The sequence below is a fragment of the Poecilia mexicana genome, unplaced genomic scaffold (assembly GCF_051168715.1).
Source record: "Poecilia mexicana isolate PSO_F unplaced genomic scaffold, ASM5116871v1 scaffold_6, whole genome shotgun sequence".
NCBI lineage: Eukaryota > Metazoa > Chordata > Actinopteri > Cyprinodontiformes > Poeciliidae > Poecilia > Poecilia mexicana.
The window spans coordinates 33558306-33574987 of record NW_028263375.1 but is presented as its reverse complement, the minus strand read 5'-3'; the positions used below and the strand labels follow the sequence as shown (position 1 = coordinate 33574987).

At 39.0% G+C, this 16682-nt stretch overlaps 1 protein-coding gene across 2 annotated transcripts in view; it reads left to right on the top strand.

Moving 5' to 3' along the window:
* The window catches only part of lrp5 (low density lipoprotein receptor-related protein 5), a 61601-nt gene that overhangs the window by 21192 nt on the left and 23727 nt on the right, over positions 1 to 16682 (top strand). For both annotated transcript variants that reach the window (XR_015763112.1, XM_088006646.1), the window contains exons 6-11: positions 3888 to 4084; positions 4818 to 4949; positions 7421 to 7509; positions 7601 to 7819; positions 7931 to 8019; positions 8312 to 8483. Coding sequence is in view for 1 of the 2 variants with exons in the window: in XM_088006646.1 (XP_087862772.1) it covers positions 3888 to 4084; positions 4818 to 4949; positions 7421 to 7509; positions 7601 to 7819; positions 7931 to 8019; positions 8312 to 8483 (898 nt within the window). In the remaining variant the exon portion in view is untranslated. The remainder of the gene's footprint in view (positions 1 to 3887; positions 4085 to 4817; positions 4950 to 7420; positions 7510 to 7600; positions 7820 to 7930; positions 8020 to 8311; positions 8484 to 16682) is intronic.

Sequence of the window (16682 nt, the reverse complement as noted above, 5' to 3'; positions counted from 1 at the left end):
ATGGATCAGGAATGGGATGTCACTTAAACTCATTTTACTGAATCGACTGGAGAGTAGGGTCGGACTCTCCGGTCCAGTGCTCAACTGGTTTGAATCTTACATAAAGAACAGGGATTTCTTTGTTTCAATTGGAAACTTCTCATCAGAGAGGTCAAAGGTCATGTGGGGTACCCCAAGGTTCAATCCTAGGACCCCTTCTTTTCAATATTTATATGCTCCCACTGGCTCAGGTTATAACAAGAAATAAGATCAGCTACCATAACTGTGCAGATGATACGCAGCTCTACATCACGATGTCACCAGGTGACTCTGAACCCATCTGTTCACTGAATAGATGCTTAGAACAGATAAATGTGTGGATGTGCCAAAACTTTCTCCGGCTGAACAGAAACAAAACTGAAATTATTATCTTTGGACCTAAAGAGGAACAAACTAGAATCAATGCTCAGCTTCAGTTATTACAACTGAAAACCAGCAATCAGCCCGAAACCTGGGAGTAGTGATGGACTCTGACCTGAACCTTCGGAGCCACATTAAGACAGTCACAAAGTCGGCCTTCTATCACCTGAAGAACATTTCCAGGATTAGAGGACTGATGTCTCAGCTCGATCTAGAGAAACTCATCCATGCATTTATCTTCAGCCGGATTGATTACTGCAACAGCGTCTTCACAGGTCTGACTAACAATCAGCTGCAGCTGATCCAGAACGCTGCTGCTCGCGTTCTCACTAAAACCAGGAAGATAGAGCACATAACACCAGTTTTAAAGTCCCTACACTGGCTCCCTGTAGCTCAAAGAATAGACTTTAAAATACTGTTGTTAGGTTATAAATCACTGACCGGTTTAGCACCACAATACATTAAAGATCTGTTATTACTGTACCAACCGTCTAGACCCCCAAGATCTTCTGGTTCTGGTTCTGCTCTGCATCCTCAGAACCAGAACCAAACGAGGAGAAGCAGCATTCAGTTTCTATGCACCACAAATTTGGAACAAACTTCCAGAAAACTGTAAAATAGCTGAAACCCAGGGTGCCTTTAAATCTCAACTTAATACCCACCTGTTTAGAGTTGCTTATGGCTAAATTGCGGGTTTTGATGTCTTTGTTGTTTTTAATGTTTTTATCTTTACTTTTCATCTAATTATTAACTTCTTTTTATTTCTCTTTCACACTGTCTATGTAAAGCCCCCCCATAAAACGTCCCAGTTCAACAAATCTATATCTAGGGGTATGAGAATCCTTGTTAAATGACGTTTAACTAAAGTCCTACGAGGTTTAGAGTCCCAGTTGACGGCGTTTCAACTAAAAACCTAGAGGTTGGAGTCCTTGTCAAACAACAAGTAGGTGTCTTAGAAAAACTGCGTATTCCATTAATATTTCACCAAACAATGCCTGTAGTTATGTTTTATATAAGATGAATGACTAAATTATTGTCAATTTATGGACTACATTTGGTATAGTTGTTGTTTGGGTGGAAGCTTGGCGTGGATTATTTCAATTCCCTTTATTTTCATTGGAGAAACTTGTTTTCACATAGAAATATTCAAGATGCAAAAGGCCTATTCCTCCAGATTGAGTTTGCATACAGAACTTTTTCTGCACTTGTAATACAATTCCGTTTGGTTAATTCAATTCATACAAGTTCATTCTAATACAATCCAGCCAGAGAAGATTCATTTTAAAATATTGCTGCTTTCACCAGTGAACTACTCTTGCATTACTCATGTTTGAAGCTGTTGTAATATGGGACAACATTATAATCTTCTGTGTAGAACACTGTGTACTGAAGGTTTTCACGTGGTGTTATCTCAACATGCAGGGAAAAATTAACTTGTGCATTTGGTTTAAAAGATGAATTGCAAGATACACAGTTTTTATGGTCTAAAACCTCAAATTCTAGCTAGACCATATTTAATATTCCTCTGTGAGCTGCTTTTTTTTTTTAAATAACGGTAATGGAGTAAGAAACAGAATAGCTATACTGACAGATTTAAAGAAAAATAAAGAAGAGTCCAAGACAAACAGAGCTGTGGAATGAAGGCCTCAGTTAAAACCAACACAGCTCCACACACTCATCTCTGGATTTAGTTTCCTTTCTCCAGTCCATCGTTCACATCTGTTTTTCTAAATCTTGACTTATTTCTCTATCTTTCTTCATTGAATTAATGATGCCACAGAATATCAAAGCACATATTTTTGCTGAGGTCATCAGTTTTCAAATAAGAAAATGAAAACAGTGAAAATTTAGGCTTGCTTTGATCTGTTGCGATCAGGTAAGATTTCCATATCTAGCCTGGAACCTTTGTTATCTGCTTGGCATAAATCATTCACCATGTCTGTTTTCTCCTTTTATGTGATATCTCTGCTGTCAGTAAAAAGGCTTACATGTAAAAAAAATCTCCTACACTTAAAGCTTTTTTGAAGTCTTTAATGTGTTTATACTGCAGAGTCGGGCATAAAGCATCTGTTCTGTGGAACTGATTTCTGCCTGTATATTATGTTGGAATGTGGTGGAGGTGTTTTGAGTCCAAACCAATATGTTGGAGCTGTCTGACCAAGTTAGCCTCTGTTCCTTTAGAGGCACAGCTGTAGTTCCACAACCACTGTTTATACTATTAGTGAGCAATAGGAAGTTCTGGCTACAGAAAATCATGTTGCTCAAATCTGGGCTTTCCAGCCTTTATGGCGGCATCAGCATTTTCTGCGTAGCAACAAAACATATTTCACACTGATGTTCAACAGTTTATTTTGCATAGTTTGTACTTGCCAGTTTAGCTACTTGTTACTTTTTTCTGCTACTGTGTACTTTCTCATTAATGCTGCACTTTTAGTTCTACTGGGAGGGAAACATAAATCCACTTGTAATGTTATTTCATTAGTATTTTCACCACCCAGTTATTCTAAACATGAAATATACCTACTTTCATTTCCAGTGTTTTATGTATTGTGATATAAGATTTGATATGTACTGTATACCAGAGACTCAACAGAGCACCTTTCTGCTTGTATTAGCTAACTATTAGTCAGGTTCATCACCAACCGTCAAGAAGTGTGAAAACTTCTGTTATTACCAGGAGTGTGATGATGAATTAAGCTTATAAGTGAAGCAATCACTTATATTGGGCTCACAACAAGGAGACAAGATAACATTTTAGAAATACAGACAATCCCTATTGTGTTGTTACCATAAAGTAAAGGTTTCATGAATATCAAATACAGCAGATTTGAGACGTCAGGTAGTGGTGAAAATAATAAATAAATAAATGAATAAAACTAAGAACAAAAGCTTACAAGACAAAAATACAAGCCAAATAAGAACACAAATCATAAATCTGGGAGTGTAGGGATGGAAGAGATGGCAGGGAACAGATGGGAAAAATAACAGGCGTAGACAAGAAGAAGAGAAGCAAGGAGTGGCTGAGAATGAGGTGCTTCAGTACTGGGAGGTTGAATGCTGGACAAAAGACCTGAGCTAATGAGCAAGGAGAGAGCAGAAGGCAGGCTGAGGAGAGAGAGAGAGAGTGAGAGAGAGAGGAAGAGGAGGTGACACATGGGTTGAGGGAGAGCACACTGGGAACTAGGAAATGAACCTAACAAAATAACTAGACATAAGAAACATAATAAAAATTTTTATAACTAAGAAAAGAAATGAACAAAGCTAGAATCACTAAGACACTGAAGTAAAAATAGAAACAAGTCAGAACTAATAGAAAAAACTAAGGAAAACAACATAATAAACAATCCACTTAACAACTCAGGATCCAAACATCAGTAGAGATTTTTAATCTCCAAATTAAGGAAATGTTTCCATATTTCTAAGTAGTTTAGGTAGATTCCCCCACAAAAATTCTTGTTGTTGTCAAGTGTTTTTTTCCCATCTTACAGAGAAGCAGTGGTGGAGGGCACCCTGACCCATCCTTTTGCACTAACATTGTCTAAGGAGACGTTATACTGGACTGACTGGCAGACTCGCTCCATCCATGCCTGCAACAAACACAGTGGAGACAAAACCAGAGAGATCCTCAGTGGGATTTATTCTCCAATGGATATCCAGGTTCTGGAGCCTTATCGACAACCTTACAGTAAGTGGAATGTTATACCTATGTTTAATGGTCAATGTAACACTGAATCGAGTATCAGTGTTTGAACATATTAAGTATTTGATTAATTAACTATTTGCCAAATGAGAAATGTTGCTATTGATCCTAACTTATACTAATGATTAGAGATGACAGATGAGCTGTTATTTTGTGTTTAGGTCAGCCTCCTGCTGCGATTAGGAAGAAAAGACAGCTGTTGTGGTTGGTTTGGTTGTTTGCAGTATAGGATTGAGGAGTGAAGCAGTTTTTCTAACACAAAATTAATGTTTATATTTGAATTTTGTACGAGGTCAGGTCAGAGAATATCTCTATTATTTTTAAGTAAAGTTAAACACTCTTTATGAAACCAAACCAGAAACCTCTCTGCTTTTGATTTTTAGTGCACACCGGTGTGCCTGTGTAGAGCCTCCTCTTCAGAAACTATTCTGACATTCAGTTTTTTGGCACTATTTATAATTCATCAGTAGCCGTGACCAGTAGTGTTTTGGTCTGGATTATTAGATTTTTCTTTGGACATAAATTATGCATTGAAATTCAGATGAAATCTAAAGGTTTTCCAGATTTTTGACAATAAAACAACAAAAGTTCATCATTTATCTATTAATGACTATTCACATTATAAAAAAGCATATTGCACTCTAGTTCATATTTTCACATTATCAAATCTAATCTTTCTTAGTTGTTAATTTCTGTGTTTTCCGTTGTACCATTTCAGTTCAGACTCCGTGCAGCAACGATAACGGAGGCTGCAGTCACCTCTGCCTGCTCTCTCCGCTCCAGCCTTTCTACAGCTGCGCCTGTCCCACGGGAGTCCAGCTTAAAGCAGATGGAAAGACATGCAAGCCAGGTATGTGTCTGACTTCCATTAGCACAAACCTAAACTGCAAGTCCACTCACTTCAGTAGTAACATTGTTATTTTAGAGTTGGTTTTACTGCATTTAAAAAAATGGTTGCTGCAGCTATGGCAGATTCAATGAATGCACTAAGCTTAAAAACATGATGGGATTACAAGAGCAAAACATATTTATATACCACGATAGCAATCAGATGAATCTTCAAAAGTGCAGTTTGACTAAAACATTCCACTTATTAGCTCTGTGTTTCCTAAAGCATTCAGGAAAAGAAAAGGAGAAATGGGGAAGAATGGATACAATGATGTTGATAAGGACCAGAGATTTGAATGGTTGTACAGTTAGCCTGGGTTTTAGGCTAAGCTAAGTGGCTCATTGACTCTGGAGTAGTTTCACAGTGAGGTATGAGAAAGACTGAAGGAGTATGAAGAACAGTTTGGAGGATGATTGACAATGAGGATAGTTCAGCAGAGATGAGTTGGGAGGGAGTGTTCCCAGAGCGTTTGGAGGGCCCTTTTCATTTCTTGTTCATTTGATTGCATAACTAGTGGTTTATCCAACAATCTGTGAGATTTTAGTCCCTGACAGTGATACTGATTCTGCCTCGGTCCTGGGTGATGTCTTTGGCTGAGGCTTATCCAACCGCTATGTGGGAGAGACCTGAGCACAGTGCTGATCTAACTCTGGACTGCTGAATAGAAACAGAGTGACAGCCTTGTGAAACACAGTTAGGCCTGTTTGGGAGCAGAGAAGGTTCTCCTGCTGTAACTCCTGCAGGGATAAAGTGGCATTTGAACTGGAGCTGCTTCCTGAAGGCCATTGCTGATGATGGGTCATGTCTGTGCAGTTCTATAGCTCTTTTCCCTGAATAAGAATTATTTGCAAGTTAAGCTCACCCAGGGAAAAAAAAATGAAGCATTACAAGTTCGCATCCAGTGTATATCATGGTGTCATTCAGAAATAAGCATGCTGATGATGTATATGCATCATCAGCTCAGTATTTTGCCAGCTTTAATACACTGGTTTAATATTTTTTTTCTGTGATTTTAAGTGTATGTTAACATGGTCTAACACCCAAAGCAGCTGCTCTTACATATTTTAATGTTTTCATTTTTAGAAAAGGAAATGACTGAAGGATTTTCTATTAAGACTATGTTTGTAGTTGCTGCCACTTTTAAACCTCTAAAAGAGTGTGTGTGTGTGCGTGTGTGTGTTATCTGGCTCCCAAACTTATTTTAACATATTAAATTTATAATAAAGTAGCTGAAAAGCTCTAGGAAGAAGATTATTCTTCTTTGAAGGAATCAAATGGATTTTAGCAGTAGCTGCAGATGACTGAAATAATCAGTGTGTCAGTGTGTGGTAACGCTGAACCTAGAGGTGTCTTTGGTATTGGAGTGTGACGCGGCACCGGGACCATCATCCTGAAAATCTGTACAGAGACATCTCAGAAGACACATGGACTCTCAAATTGACCAGCTGCCATATTGATTCCCACAATGTTAAAACAATGGAGCCTTATAATGCAAAAAGTAAATACTGAGTAAAGGTTTGTGTGTGTGTATCTGAGGCTTGGCAATAAATCTGAATGAGGCATGCCAACCAATCGCCTGGCCACTGTTGGCAATAAAAACAACAATGCTTTATTGTGTCAGCCTGCAGTTTGGGCGAATGTCTGTTGCGTATGCCTCTAATTTGTTTTGCTTGGCTGGTTAAATTGAAGTGTTTGTTATTGTTCTGGCAGTAGAGACAGAGCGTGTGTGTGTTTATTTGACTCTTAGTCAGTGGTCTTGAAGGGTCTTTAAAGGAAGTGAAGCAAAAATGAGAGCTGAAGTGCAGATGCTTTTCCTCCTCTATTCACTGTCTCCCTTGATATTTCCTGGCTGGTTTTCCTCATTTAGGCCGGATCGTTCACCTCTCTGTGTGGAATGTGATTGGGATCTTGTTGACCAGCATTTAATTAGTTGTGAAAGGCCAGTCAGAACAAGAGAAAAACCCTTTAATTTGTAGGAATTGTGTGTATCCTGTGGCTCCGAGCTATTTAATGTTTTGAAGACACGGACATAAAGTTTTGTTGCAAATTATTGATTTTCAGTGGTTTGAATAGAAGAATATAAAACTGTGTAAGCTTTCATGGAAAGTGACAACTACAAACAGCATGTGATCGAGGTGCAGTTTGAAGTAACAGGTTGTTTTGATAGAATCTGAAATCCACAATAAATTCAAACTTGCCTCCAGAGGTTTTCTTTGTAAAATGCATTTCAAAAAAGACTTTCTACATTTTATGTCTTATTATTATTGTTACTGGTATTAATTAGGACTTATTGCCCATATAAAGATTTAATTTGTTAGCAAACTATCAAAATAAATAAAAAGCAAATGTAATGTAGGGGTGACTGTTTGAACTGAATGAGCTGGTTACATATTGATGGTCCTCAACATGAAGATGAATTGTATCTTGATCAGGTGCAGAGCAGGTTTTGCTGCTGGCTAGACGGACAGACCTGAGGAGAATCTCACTTGATCTGCCAGATTTCACTGACATAGTGCTACAGGTGAATACACACACACACACACACCAACAAAAACTGTTGGACTTTGTTGTAAGAGTGAAGCTCTGAGGTTTTTATCACTCTTCTCATGCAGGTTCATGACATTCGACATGCTATAGCTATAGACTATGACCCGGTTGAAGGTTTTGTCTACTGGACAGATGATGAGGTTCGGGCCATTCGACGATCTTACATTGATGGCAGCAATGCCACGATACTGGTTAACATGGACATCAACCACCCAGATGGTATTGCTGTTGACTGGGTGGCCAGAAACCTTTACTGGACTGACACTGGCACTGATCGGATTGAGGTACAGAACTATTTCTTATCACTGTTCTTTACAACTGGACAGAGATGACACTTCATGTGACAGCAAACATGTCATTGCACTTCTTTTTATTATTCCTGTGTGCTGTTTTAGGTTACCAGACTAAATGGAACATCACGAAAAATTTTGATTTCGGAGGACCTGGAGGAACCCAGAGCCATTGTTCTGGATCCTGTTAATGGGTAGATGTTGTCTGAATTTGTCACAGCTGGATCTCTCTATCTTTATTTAAGTAAAACAGCTTTTATTTGATCCCTTTCAAAAATAATTCCTTATCCTAACACTAAAAGTTCCTGCAAAATGCCATTGATTGCCTGTTGAAGCAGATTTAAAATACACTAACAAGATTAATGACAAAAATAAGTGATTGGCAGCCATCAGTAAAATAAAAAAAACCATGGGTTTCTTGGTTGCATGTTTGCTGATATCTTTAACTGATGTCTGTCTTCTCACATTGACAATTTTTTTTTTCAGTTTTATGTACTGGACTGATTGGGGTCAGCATCCTAAGATTGAGAGAGCAAACCTGGATGGAACAGCTCGGGTGGTCCTGCTCAACAGCTCTCTTGGCTGGCCCAATGGATTAGCCATAGACTACACAGCAGGGAAGCTTTACTGGGGAGATGCTAAAACTGACAAGATAGAGGTAAGTCAATCAGCATGTGGCCTCTTTCAGCTGCTTGGCTGGTCAAGAAATATATGTAACACAAGAGGAAAGAAAGATGAATTTTAACTTGATTATTATTAACTCCAATGGAATGAGAGGAAATGGCAAAGCAGCCAAGCGACTCAGTTTATCTGAGTTTGTTACTCAGATAAACTGCAGTGATTTTCTGCTTTCAAACTACTGAACACTCAAAATTACAAATACCCTTCACAACAGGCGTTGAGTATATTAGTGTACTGCTGGGCCACAGCGTCTAGGAACCGACTACTGTGGCTGAGCTGAGAAAAGTAATTGTCTGGCACTTGGGATGATTCAAGATCAAATCCAGCTGTCCCTGGTAAATGCCCTTGGGCAAGCACTGAAGTTTGCACTGACCACTGATCTGTGAAGGCCTTGTAGTGTTGAGGTGCTCTGACTCTTCAGTGAGATTCCAGAAAAGTGCTTATGAATTTGCCACATACCCATGAAATCACTCTAGAGAATGTCATCACTCTCTCAACATTAATCCGATAAATACAAATGTTTTTATTTAATTGATTTCTTAGAAAGCACTAAACTAATACAGAGCCTTTCAGAGAATCCCAGGACAAAAAGTAGAAACGACTAAAATGAACCACCGTTAGATTTTACTGTAAGCTCTAAAAGTGTTCCACCGCAACTGAGAACATTCACGAGAGAAAGGGGAGATGAGAGCCAGGAGGATTTTTCTGTGCCAGTGTCTTTATTCATGGCTGAACAAAAACAACCTGTTAAACACAGGCACACTGGTGTGCAGAGCTGACAGAGGTGGAGAAGTTTGTGACAATGAACAGAAAAACCACAGCAGAGGTAAATAAAGCAACAGTAGTCAGCAAGAAAAGACCAGGACATATGACGAAGCTTGTATAGTCCTTGGGTTTACTGTGAGTGCAAACATTTCTGCACTTTTTATCTCTTCTGATTAGCTAGAATATGAGCAATGCAAGTTTGCAATTTTTGCACTGAAATGTTAAAAAGGCATCTACCTTTTTGAAAAGGAATAAACTATTGAAGCAGACAAGTCACCAATGTTTACAGTTTTAAAAAGTTTGCGTAGTCTGAAATGTACATTCCAGTGAATCATTTGCACTTTCTTTTTTGAGAATCCAGTGCCGACTATTTCTGCTCCTGAACTTTCTCTGACATTAAAGGGTCTATGCAAGGGTGTCAAACTCCAGACCTCAAGGGCCACTGTTCTTCAGTTTTTAGATGTGCCACAGGTACAAAACACTGGGATGAAATGGCTTAATTACTTCCTTCTTGTGTAGATAATTTTTCCAGAGCCTTGCTAATGACCTAATTATTCTATTCAGGTGGTGCAGCAGAGGCACATCTAAAGGTTGCAGGGCAGTGGCCCTCCAGGACTGGAGTTTGACACCTGTAGTCTATACCATTGGAGCAGTATGCATATTTTTAAGAAACCCATTTACACCTGGAAAATGGTAACTGATTTATTAGTGGTAACCATATCCATTTAAAATTTCTTTCTAATCACAGTATTTGTCAGACACTGTACAAGAAGACAATGCTGGCCAGAAGATGTAAGGACAAGTTACAAGAACTCCCAAAGCATTGCTGGAAGAACAGAATTATGTCATCTTGTTCTTGTAGCCACATAGAGGGAAGACATTTCTCTTTTTTAGCAGAATATATATGAGCATTTACAAAACAATTTGAGTTTAAGTTTGAACCATTTCTCATCACTTTCAACTCTTTCTCAATCTGATCTTTATGACACACTCTGAGATGTTAAGCAGACATAAAATTATATGAAGTAATATGCCTTATTTGAAATTTGAGTCCCAGCGATGTTGATAACAAATGTATAAACCAGAGGTTCCCAAACTATGGGGCGCGCCCCTTAGGGGGGGCGCCGTGCCATTGCAGGGGGGGGCGTGGGAAGCCGTCTGGATGAAAAAAAACAACAAAAAAGAACATGAAAGCTGTATGCGCTGGGTTTTTACCTTAGAATGGCCAATTTGTCAATTTGATACAGTAGGGGCTTCCTCACTTCCCATATCTGTGTCCTCTGTCACTTTTATCAGCAGTTAAAACTGTTTAATCCGTTGTTAACGTGTCGTAACCTGTTTTTCCGAGCCGCCTTTAAACGCAACATGAGTGCTACGACGCTCGCGCTGGGTTTCCACCTGTGAAGGAGACCTGCTGCTGCTGGGCGGAGCTACAGGTGTGTTAGAATCACGGCAGCAAACCAGTAAAACGCAAAGAACTTTTCACAGTTTTTCCCCCAAACTAACAGACTGTTGAGTAAAGCTGTTGGATGCAGGTAATGTCAGCTAAAAGATGACTAGCTAATATCAATACAGCGGTCACCTTAAGCTTGTTAACAAGTAGCTTGTAGGCTGCTGGTGTTGTTGTCTGTGTTCAGCTACGATTTATTTTGCCCCCAAAAAAGTTGATTCCTCCCACCCCCCCTTGTTCGTATGGAGCCGGGGCTGAGTACAACAGGGAATTTCTAAGAATCCACCTCCCACCCCCTTCGTTCAACACATCGTTCAACCAGACAGCTATTTGTAAGCCATAGGGGGGGCCCAGAAATAGTTTGGAAACTACTGGGGGGGCCCAGGAGAAAAGGTTTGGGAACCACTGGTATAAACTATTTATGTCTCTTTGTTGCATCTGTTGCGTGTGTTGAGTTAACGGTTGGATAAGTGTAAAGAAAACATGCTTTTTGCTATGGCACAACGTTAGCAGGGGCTAAATACCTGCAGCTACAGCAGGGCTGATTGATGCAGGACTAAATGCCAACTGAAAACTTTCCCACAGCACTAAAAGCCAGATGTTAGCAGGATTGCTAACTATAGGGAAAGGGGTTTGGAAAATAGAGAACAATAAATTGAGGTGGGGTTTGGGGAGTTTTTTATACTGCCCTCCCCCTCCTGCTCCAAATCTTCTAGATCCCTTTGAGCAAGTGATCTCTGTTCTCCTTCATTCTCCCAACATCAATACATCTCCTCTTCTTTTACAACATGTTTTACACTTCGTTTGTCTATTTGTTTTTCGATTTACTCCTGTTCCTATTGGATCGTTTTTTTCTTCCAGCATTTTCTCTCATTTACCCAGACTTTGGCCGTGGTGTCCCTGTAACTCTGTGACCATATTTCTCAATTTTTCCTTGTGTTAATGTTTGCTACTTGCATAGCAGCAGAGAGAGAAGGGAGAAGAGTGCAACAAAACAGTGAATAGCCAAGTTTCTGGCTGAATGCTTACCAATTGAAAAGGGGTGGCTGCTCCGTCTCACCCTTCCTCCCACCCTCTGTCAGGGTGAAAGGAGCCACTTCAAAGCCCCTTTCCCCACATTTTAACCCTGTTTTTATTTTGCTGAAATGAAATAACTTATAACGGTGAAGATATTTTCAGTCTTTGACTCTTGTGGGTGTTTATGGGTTGCTCTGATTTTTGATAAAGTTTATGCACTAAAACCCCACGGTGTTATTTGCTTACAGTGCTGCTGAAGAAGGATACGTGTGGTTTAATAAAACTTTCACTTTCTATTGAGAAACAATTACTTCCTGGTGGCGTGGGCTGCGTTGAGATTTTAAATTTTACCGAATCGCTAACGTGACGTTAGCATGACATAAGTAACACAAGAAGCTTACAGAAACCGTCCTACACTGCAAAGAGAGAATAGCTGATCCAAACGAGGCAGCTGTTAATGCTAATTCAGTGTTTTGCCATTGCTAGAACTACAAGCAGACTACATTCTTAATTAGCGCAGAACATCAACGTCATTGTTCATAACTTCTTCTTCTGTTCGCTGACTGGCCTGGTAGGAAATCGACTGGAGGGAATCCAAGTCAAGGGGACAAAACCCAGACTGTGCTGGAAGTGAGAACTTTTTTTCGAGTGGAATTGCACCAGAATGCAATGGCCAGGATACTTAAAAACAGCAGAGCGGGTATCTGGAGTTCATAAATACTAATCTGTGTTAAAAAATATTTTAAATGTCTGGAACAAATCTTACAATTTGGTGTAGGAGTGTAGCAAGATCTCAGTGCTATGCCACCAAAATGTTATGGTGTGGACATGAGTGTGAAAGAATAGTTCTGTGGCTTATTATGTAATGATCAATCTTAACCCTTTAACAGTCATCCTTAAAACACTTCAATGTGCCCTTGAGGACACTGGAATCCTCCTGATAGTGAAGGGTTTTAAATAAATAAATTTTAAAAAACATGGTATGTGTGTAAATTGTGTCAGTTTAAATAAAAACATCCTGGATCAAGAAATATCAATAACGCCAGATATTAAAATTAGATATGCTGATCAGAACACAAAAGTCATGGATTAAAGCCTCTGAGCTGAAACCAATAACTTTTGAGCAACTTACCCTTGTTGTTTTGTACTGTATGTGTACACCTTTTAAGTGTAACTAAACCCGATGTAAACACATAACCCAGAACACAAACATTTTTTTTTAATTCCAGTAAAGTGGGTGGTGCCAAGAGATACTGAGGGGCGTGGCCAAGTGTGGGGATGAACCGTGGGGGTAAAGCACTGGGTGTAATCGGGTCAAGAGCAGACAGACTCACCCACCAGGTCATGTCTGCATGTTTGCAGTCAACAACAATCACCCCACTGTTACCAACTCTGTGACTTTCTTGCTATATTTAGCAACATTTCACACAAAAAAAATTATATCCGACAAAATTGGAATCAGCAGGTCAGGCTTTTTAAAGATCGGTAATCAGTGACAGGCCAGAAAACTGCAATTGGTGCAGCCCTATTAGAAACAGCTCTCGCCTCATTCCCATCTAACTTATAAACAGTATAAGTACGGGGTGCTGTGGTAGTGCAGGGGCAAGGCATGAATTACATATTGAGGCTTTAGTCCTCGCCAGGCGATTTCCGGCCTGGCGAGATTTGCTGCATGTCTTCCCCCTCTCTCTGATTACCCTGTTTCCTGTCGAACTACTTTCAAATGAAGGCCATTAGAGCCAACAAAACCTTTTAAAAAAAACGTTTTTTTTTGTTTTGTTTTTTTAAAAACAATATAAGTACATTACAACTGTTACTCGATTACAGTTTTTGAGTACTCTACCCACCTCTGTGTAATACTAAGACAAATATCAGTGACATTTACTGTAATATTTACTGCTGAACTAGCAAAATTAGCTTAGCTAATGTAGCTTTTATCTGCAAACTAAGACAGACATGTAGCCAATGTGGATGTTACCACATGTACTTACTCTACCAGTCATCAGAACCTGTTATTCACGTGAAAAGTTCTGACGTCCTTTGCAAAGCTGTTGAAACACTGATTGTATGCATCTATGGATTTCAGGCTGCTTAGCTCTTCCATGGTGTACGCACTCTATCTATATCGTAGTATGAGATCAGAGGCATTATTCATTAAAATAATTCTAACATTGTCTAGGAAAATAGGTAATCTTTAAACAAGTAGTATTTTAATTAATATAAATAAATAGACTACTCTTGTGGATGTGTGTTTTAAGAATAATCTGGAAGTATATATCTTGGATCTGATGGCATTGATCTTGCTTCCGGAATAAATGCCATGACAAGGACAATTAAAATTTAAAGGATATAGGGACAAAAGAAAACACCCCAAAAAACGTAAACGTTTTCATGTGTTTTGTTTTTGTTGTGTCACGTCTTAAAGGACGAAGGTCAGGGTACAGTTGTGTCCTGGTTGTGTGGCTGAGATAAAGTTTCAGAAACTTGCTACTATTTGTTTTGTTCTCTGATGTGTGTGTGTTCACCCATACGTGTGTGTGTGTGTGTGTGTGTGTGGGTGTGTGTGTGTGTGTGTGTGTGTGTGTGTGTGTGTGTGTGTGTGTGTGTGTGTGATTGCATCAGGCAAGACTGTCAAACAGAAGAAAATTGAACAGCATTCAACATGTTTGGCTCTGAAAGTGAGGGGAGTGTCTAATAAAGCCTGCTTTGGAATGCTCTAACTCTATCTGCTTCTCTCATTGCCCCTCTCCCCACCCTGGCCCATCTCTTTAAAAGTGAAACTCCCCCTCCACCTCCTTGTCATAAACTCCTGGAACAGGCTCCGTTCTTTTAAAAAGAGATTGTGTGTATAGGTTGTTTGCCCAATGTGTTGCTTTCTTTGTGTGTTCACACACTCACCAAGATGCATGTGAAGCACCAGCTTTGTTGTGGTTATGCAAATTGAGAATGTGTAGCTCTTTTCAGCCACACCGCTGAGCCATATGGTTGAGGCCTTTCAGTGTGTAGATGTGTGTTTGCCTATGAGGTGGAAAGAGGGTGGTGTGTACTGTGGAATTTCCTCTCCTTCCACAGGATCCATACTTCCCACTTGCATTAAATGAAAACTAAACTGTTCCTCAAGTATTTCATGAAAGAAAAAGTCTTCAATGATTTTTCTGCTTTTGCCTCACAAAAAATCATTAGCATATATAGAAGAGTATATATGTTTATAAATTCTTGATAAATAGATGTCAGTTAATGAAAATGGCTCTGCCTCTTTTACTCTCTACTGCCATGACTTATTTTTTCATTAGATATTTACTATGTTGGCATGTTGCAGAAAATACAAACTTTAATTGTGACCTGTGTGCACCTAGAATAGGAATAAGAGCGGCTGAGTAAAAGCACACACACACACACACACACACACACACACACACACACACACACACACACACACACACACACACACACACACAGCTCAGTTGGAAGCCTTTTAATGAATGTCTGACTGGTGCTCGGTTTAACCCTTTAAAGCTTGACACAGTAAATCATTTTCTGAGAGTTTATATTTTTAAAAACTGAACAATCTATTGGATGCATTTAATGAAACACATTTTTAAAACATTTTTAAATTTTACTGATTTTTTCTAACTTTTTTTGCCTCTTACATCAATAAAATCATCATAAACAGAAATATCCATATGTATGCTATATTTCACTATATTTCCTTGATACAGCAGGCTTTAAAGGAAAGTACCTCTGGTAAGGAGTTACAAAGCTGAGAGATACTTGAAGTGGTGTTATGGGATGAACGGTTCTGGAATCTGTAAGATCTGTTTTTCGTTGGATTCTTGTTTTATTGTGTGCATCATAATCTCCATGTGCTACCATATGTGAAGTGTTCTGTGATGGGCTGACATCTCTCTGCATGTCTGATGAGACCTTTGTTACTTTTCTCTTCACCTCTTTTTCTCTGCCATTTTATCCTTTCCCTTGTGTCCATCAAGAAACGAAGCATTTTATCTCCCAAAATTGAATCAGAAAGGGGGGAGTGAAAATTACCCTGCCAGCGCCTAATTCTCCCTGAAAAAAGCCAGAACAGAGAAAGAATGAGGAGAGGAAATAAAAAGGGAGTCCCTCTCCCATCTTTTAACTGAGATGGCCATGTCTAATTTTGTCCAATAGATAAATGAATGGATTTTTTGTGGAAGGGTCAAGAACCCCTTTGGTTCAGAGGGCCATCAAAGTGACTGTTTTTTTTTTTTTTCTGTTTTCTCACTCATAGCCTGTGAATGGATATTTAAATGAGCATTCACTAAACATAAAGCCGGGTCCACAGCTGCCTATCACAACATTAACTCCATTAGAGTGCATGTCTTAGTTTAGAGGTTATTCTTGAAGAAGCAGAACCATGTGATGTTGTGAATGTCAAAGTCAACACTTGATGACTGCATTAAGTGAAAACTGGTTGTGGGAAAGTGTGAGAAATTGGTTTTGACCGCAGCATTTCCAGTTCTTTTACCACTTTTTATTGAGACAGGCTGTGTTTTCAGTGAGTGTATCTTCGGTTACAGGAGTTGCGTGGTATTTCTGTCTAAGAAGTGACATAGTTTGCATTTTTCTAGTTTTGTAGTCAGTGGTATGACTAAAATGTTACATGATGATTTTATCACTTTTCAGCTACATTAAAAGGTTAAAGAAAATTTCTCAGCAAATTTTCATTTGTGGCACAATTCTGTCACCTTTTATCAAGCATAACTGACATGTATGTTTAAAGTACACAATGTCTCAAGCTGTTGCCTAACTCCAAAAGACCTACAACTACACCACCACTCACTTAAAGTCCAATATCGCTACTTAAGTCATAAAAACATAACATTTTGTATTATTACTTTTAAATTTCAATTATCTAAATGTTATTTTAAATTTAAAGTGCTACCCAATAAAATGTGTAGAAGACTG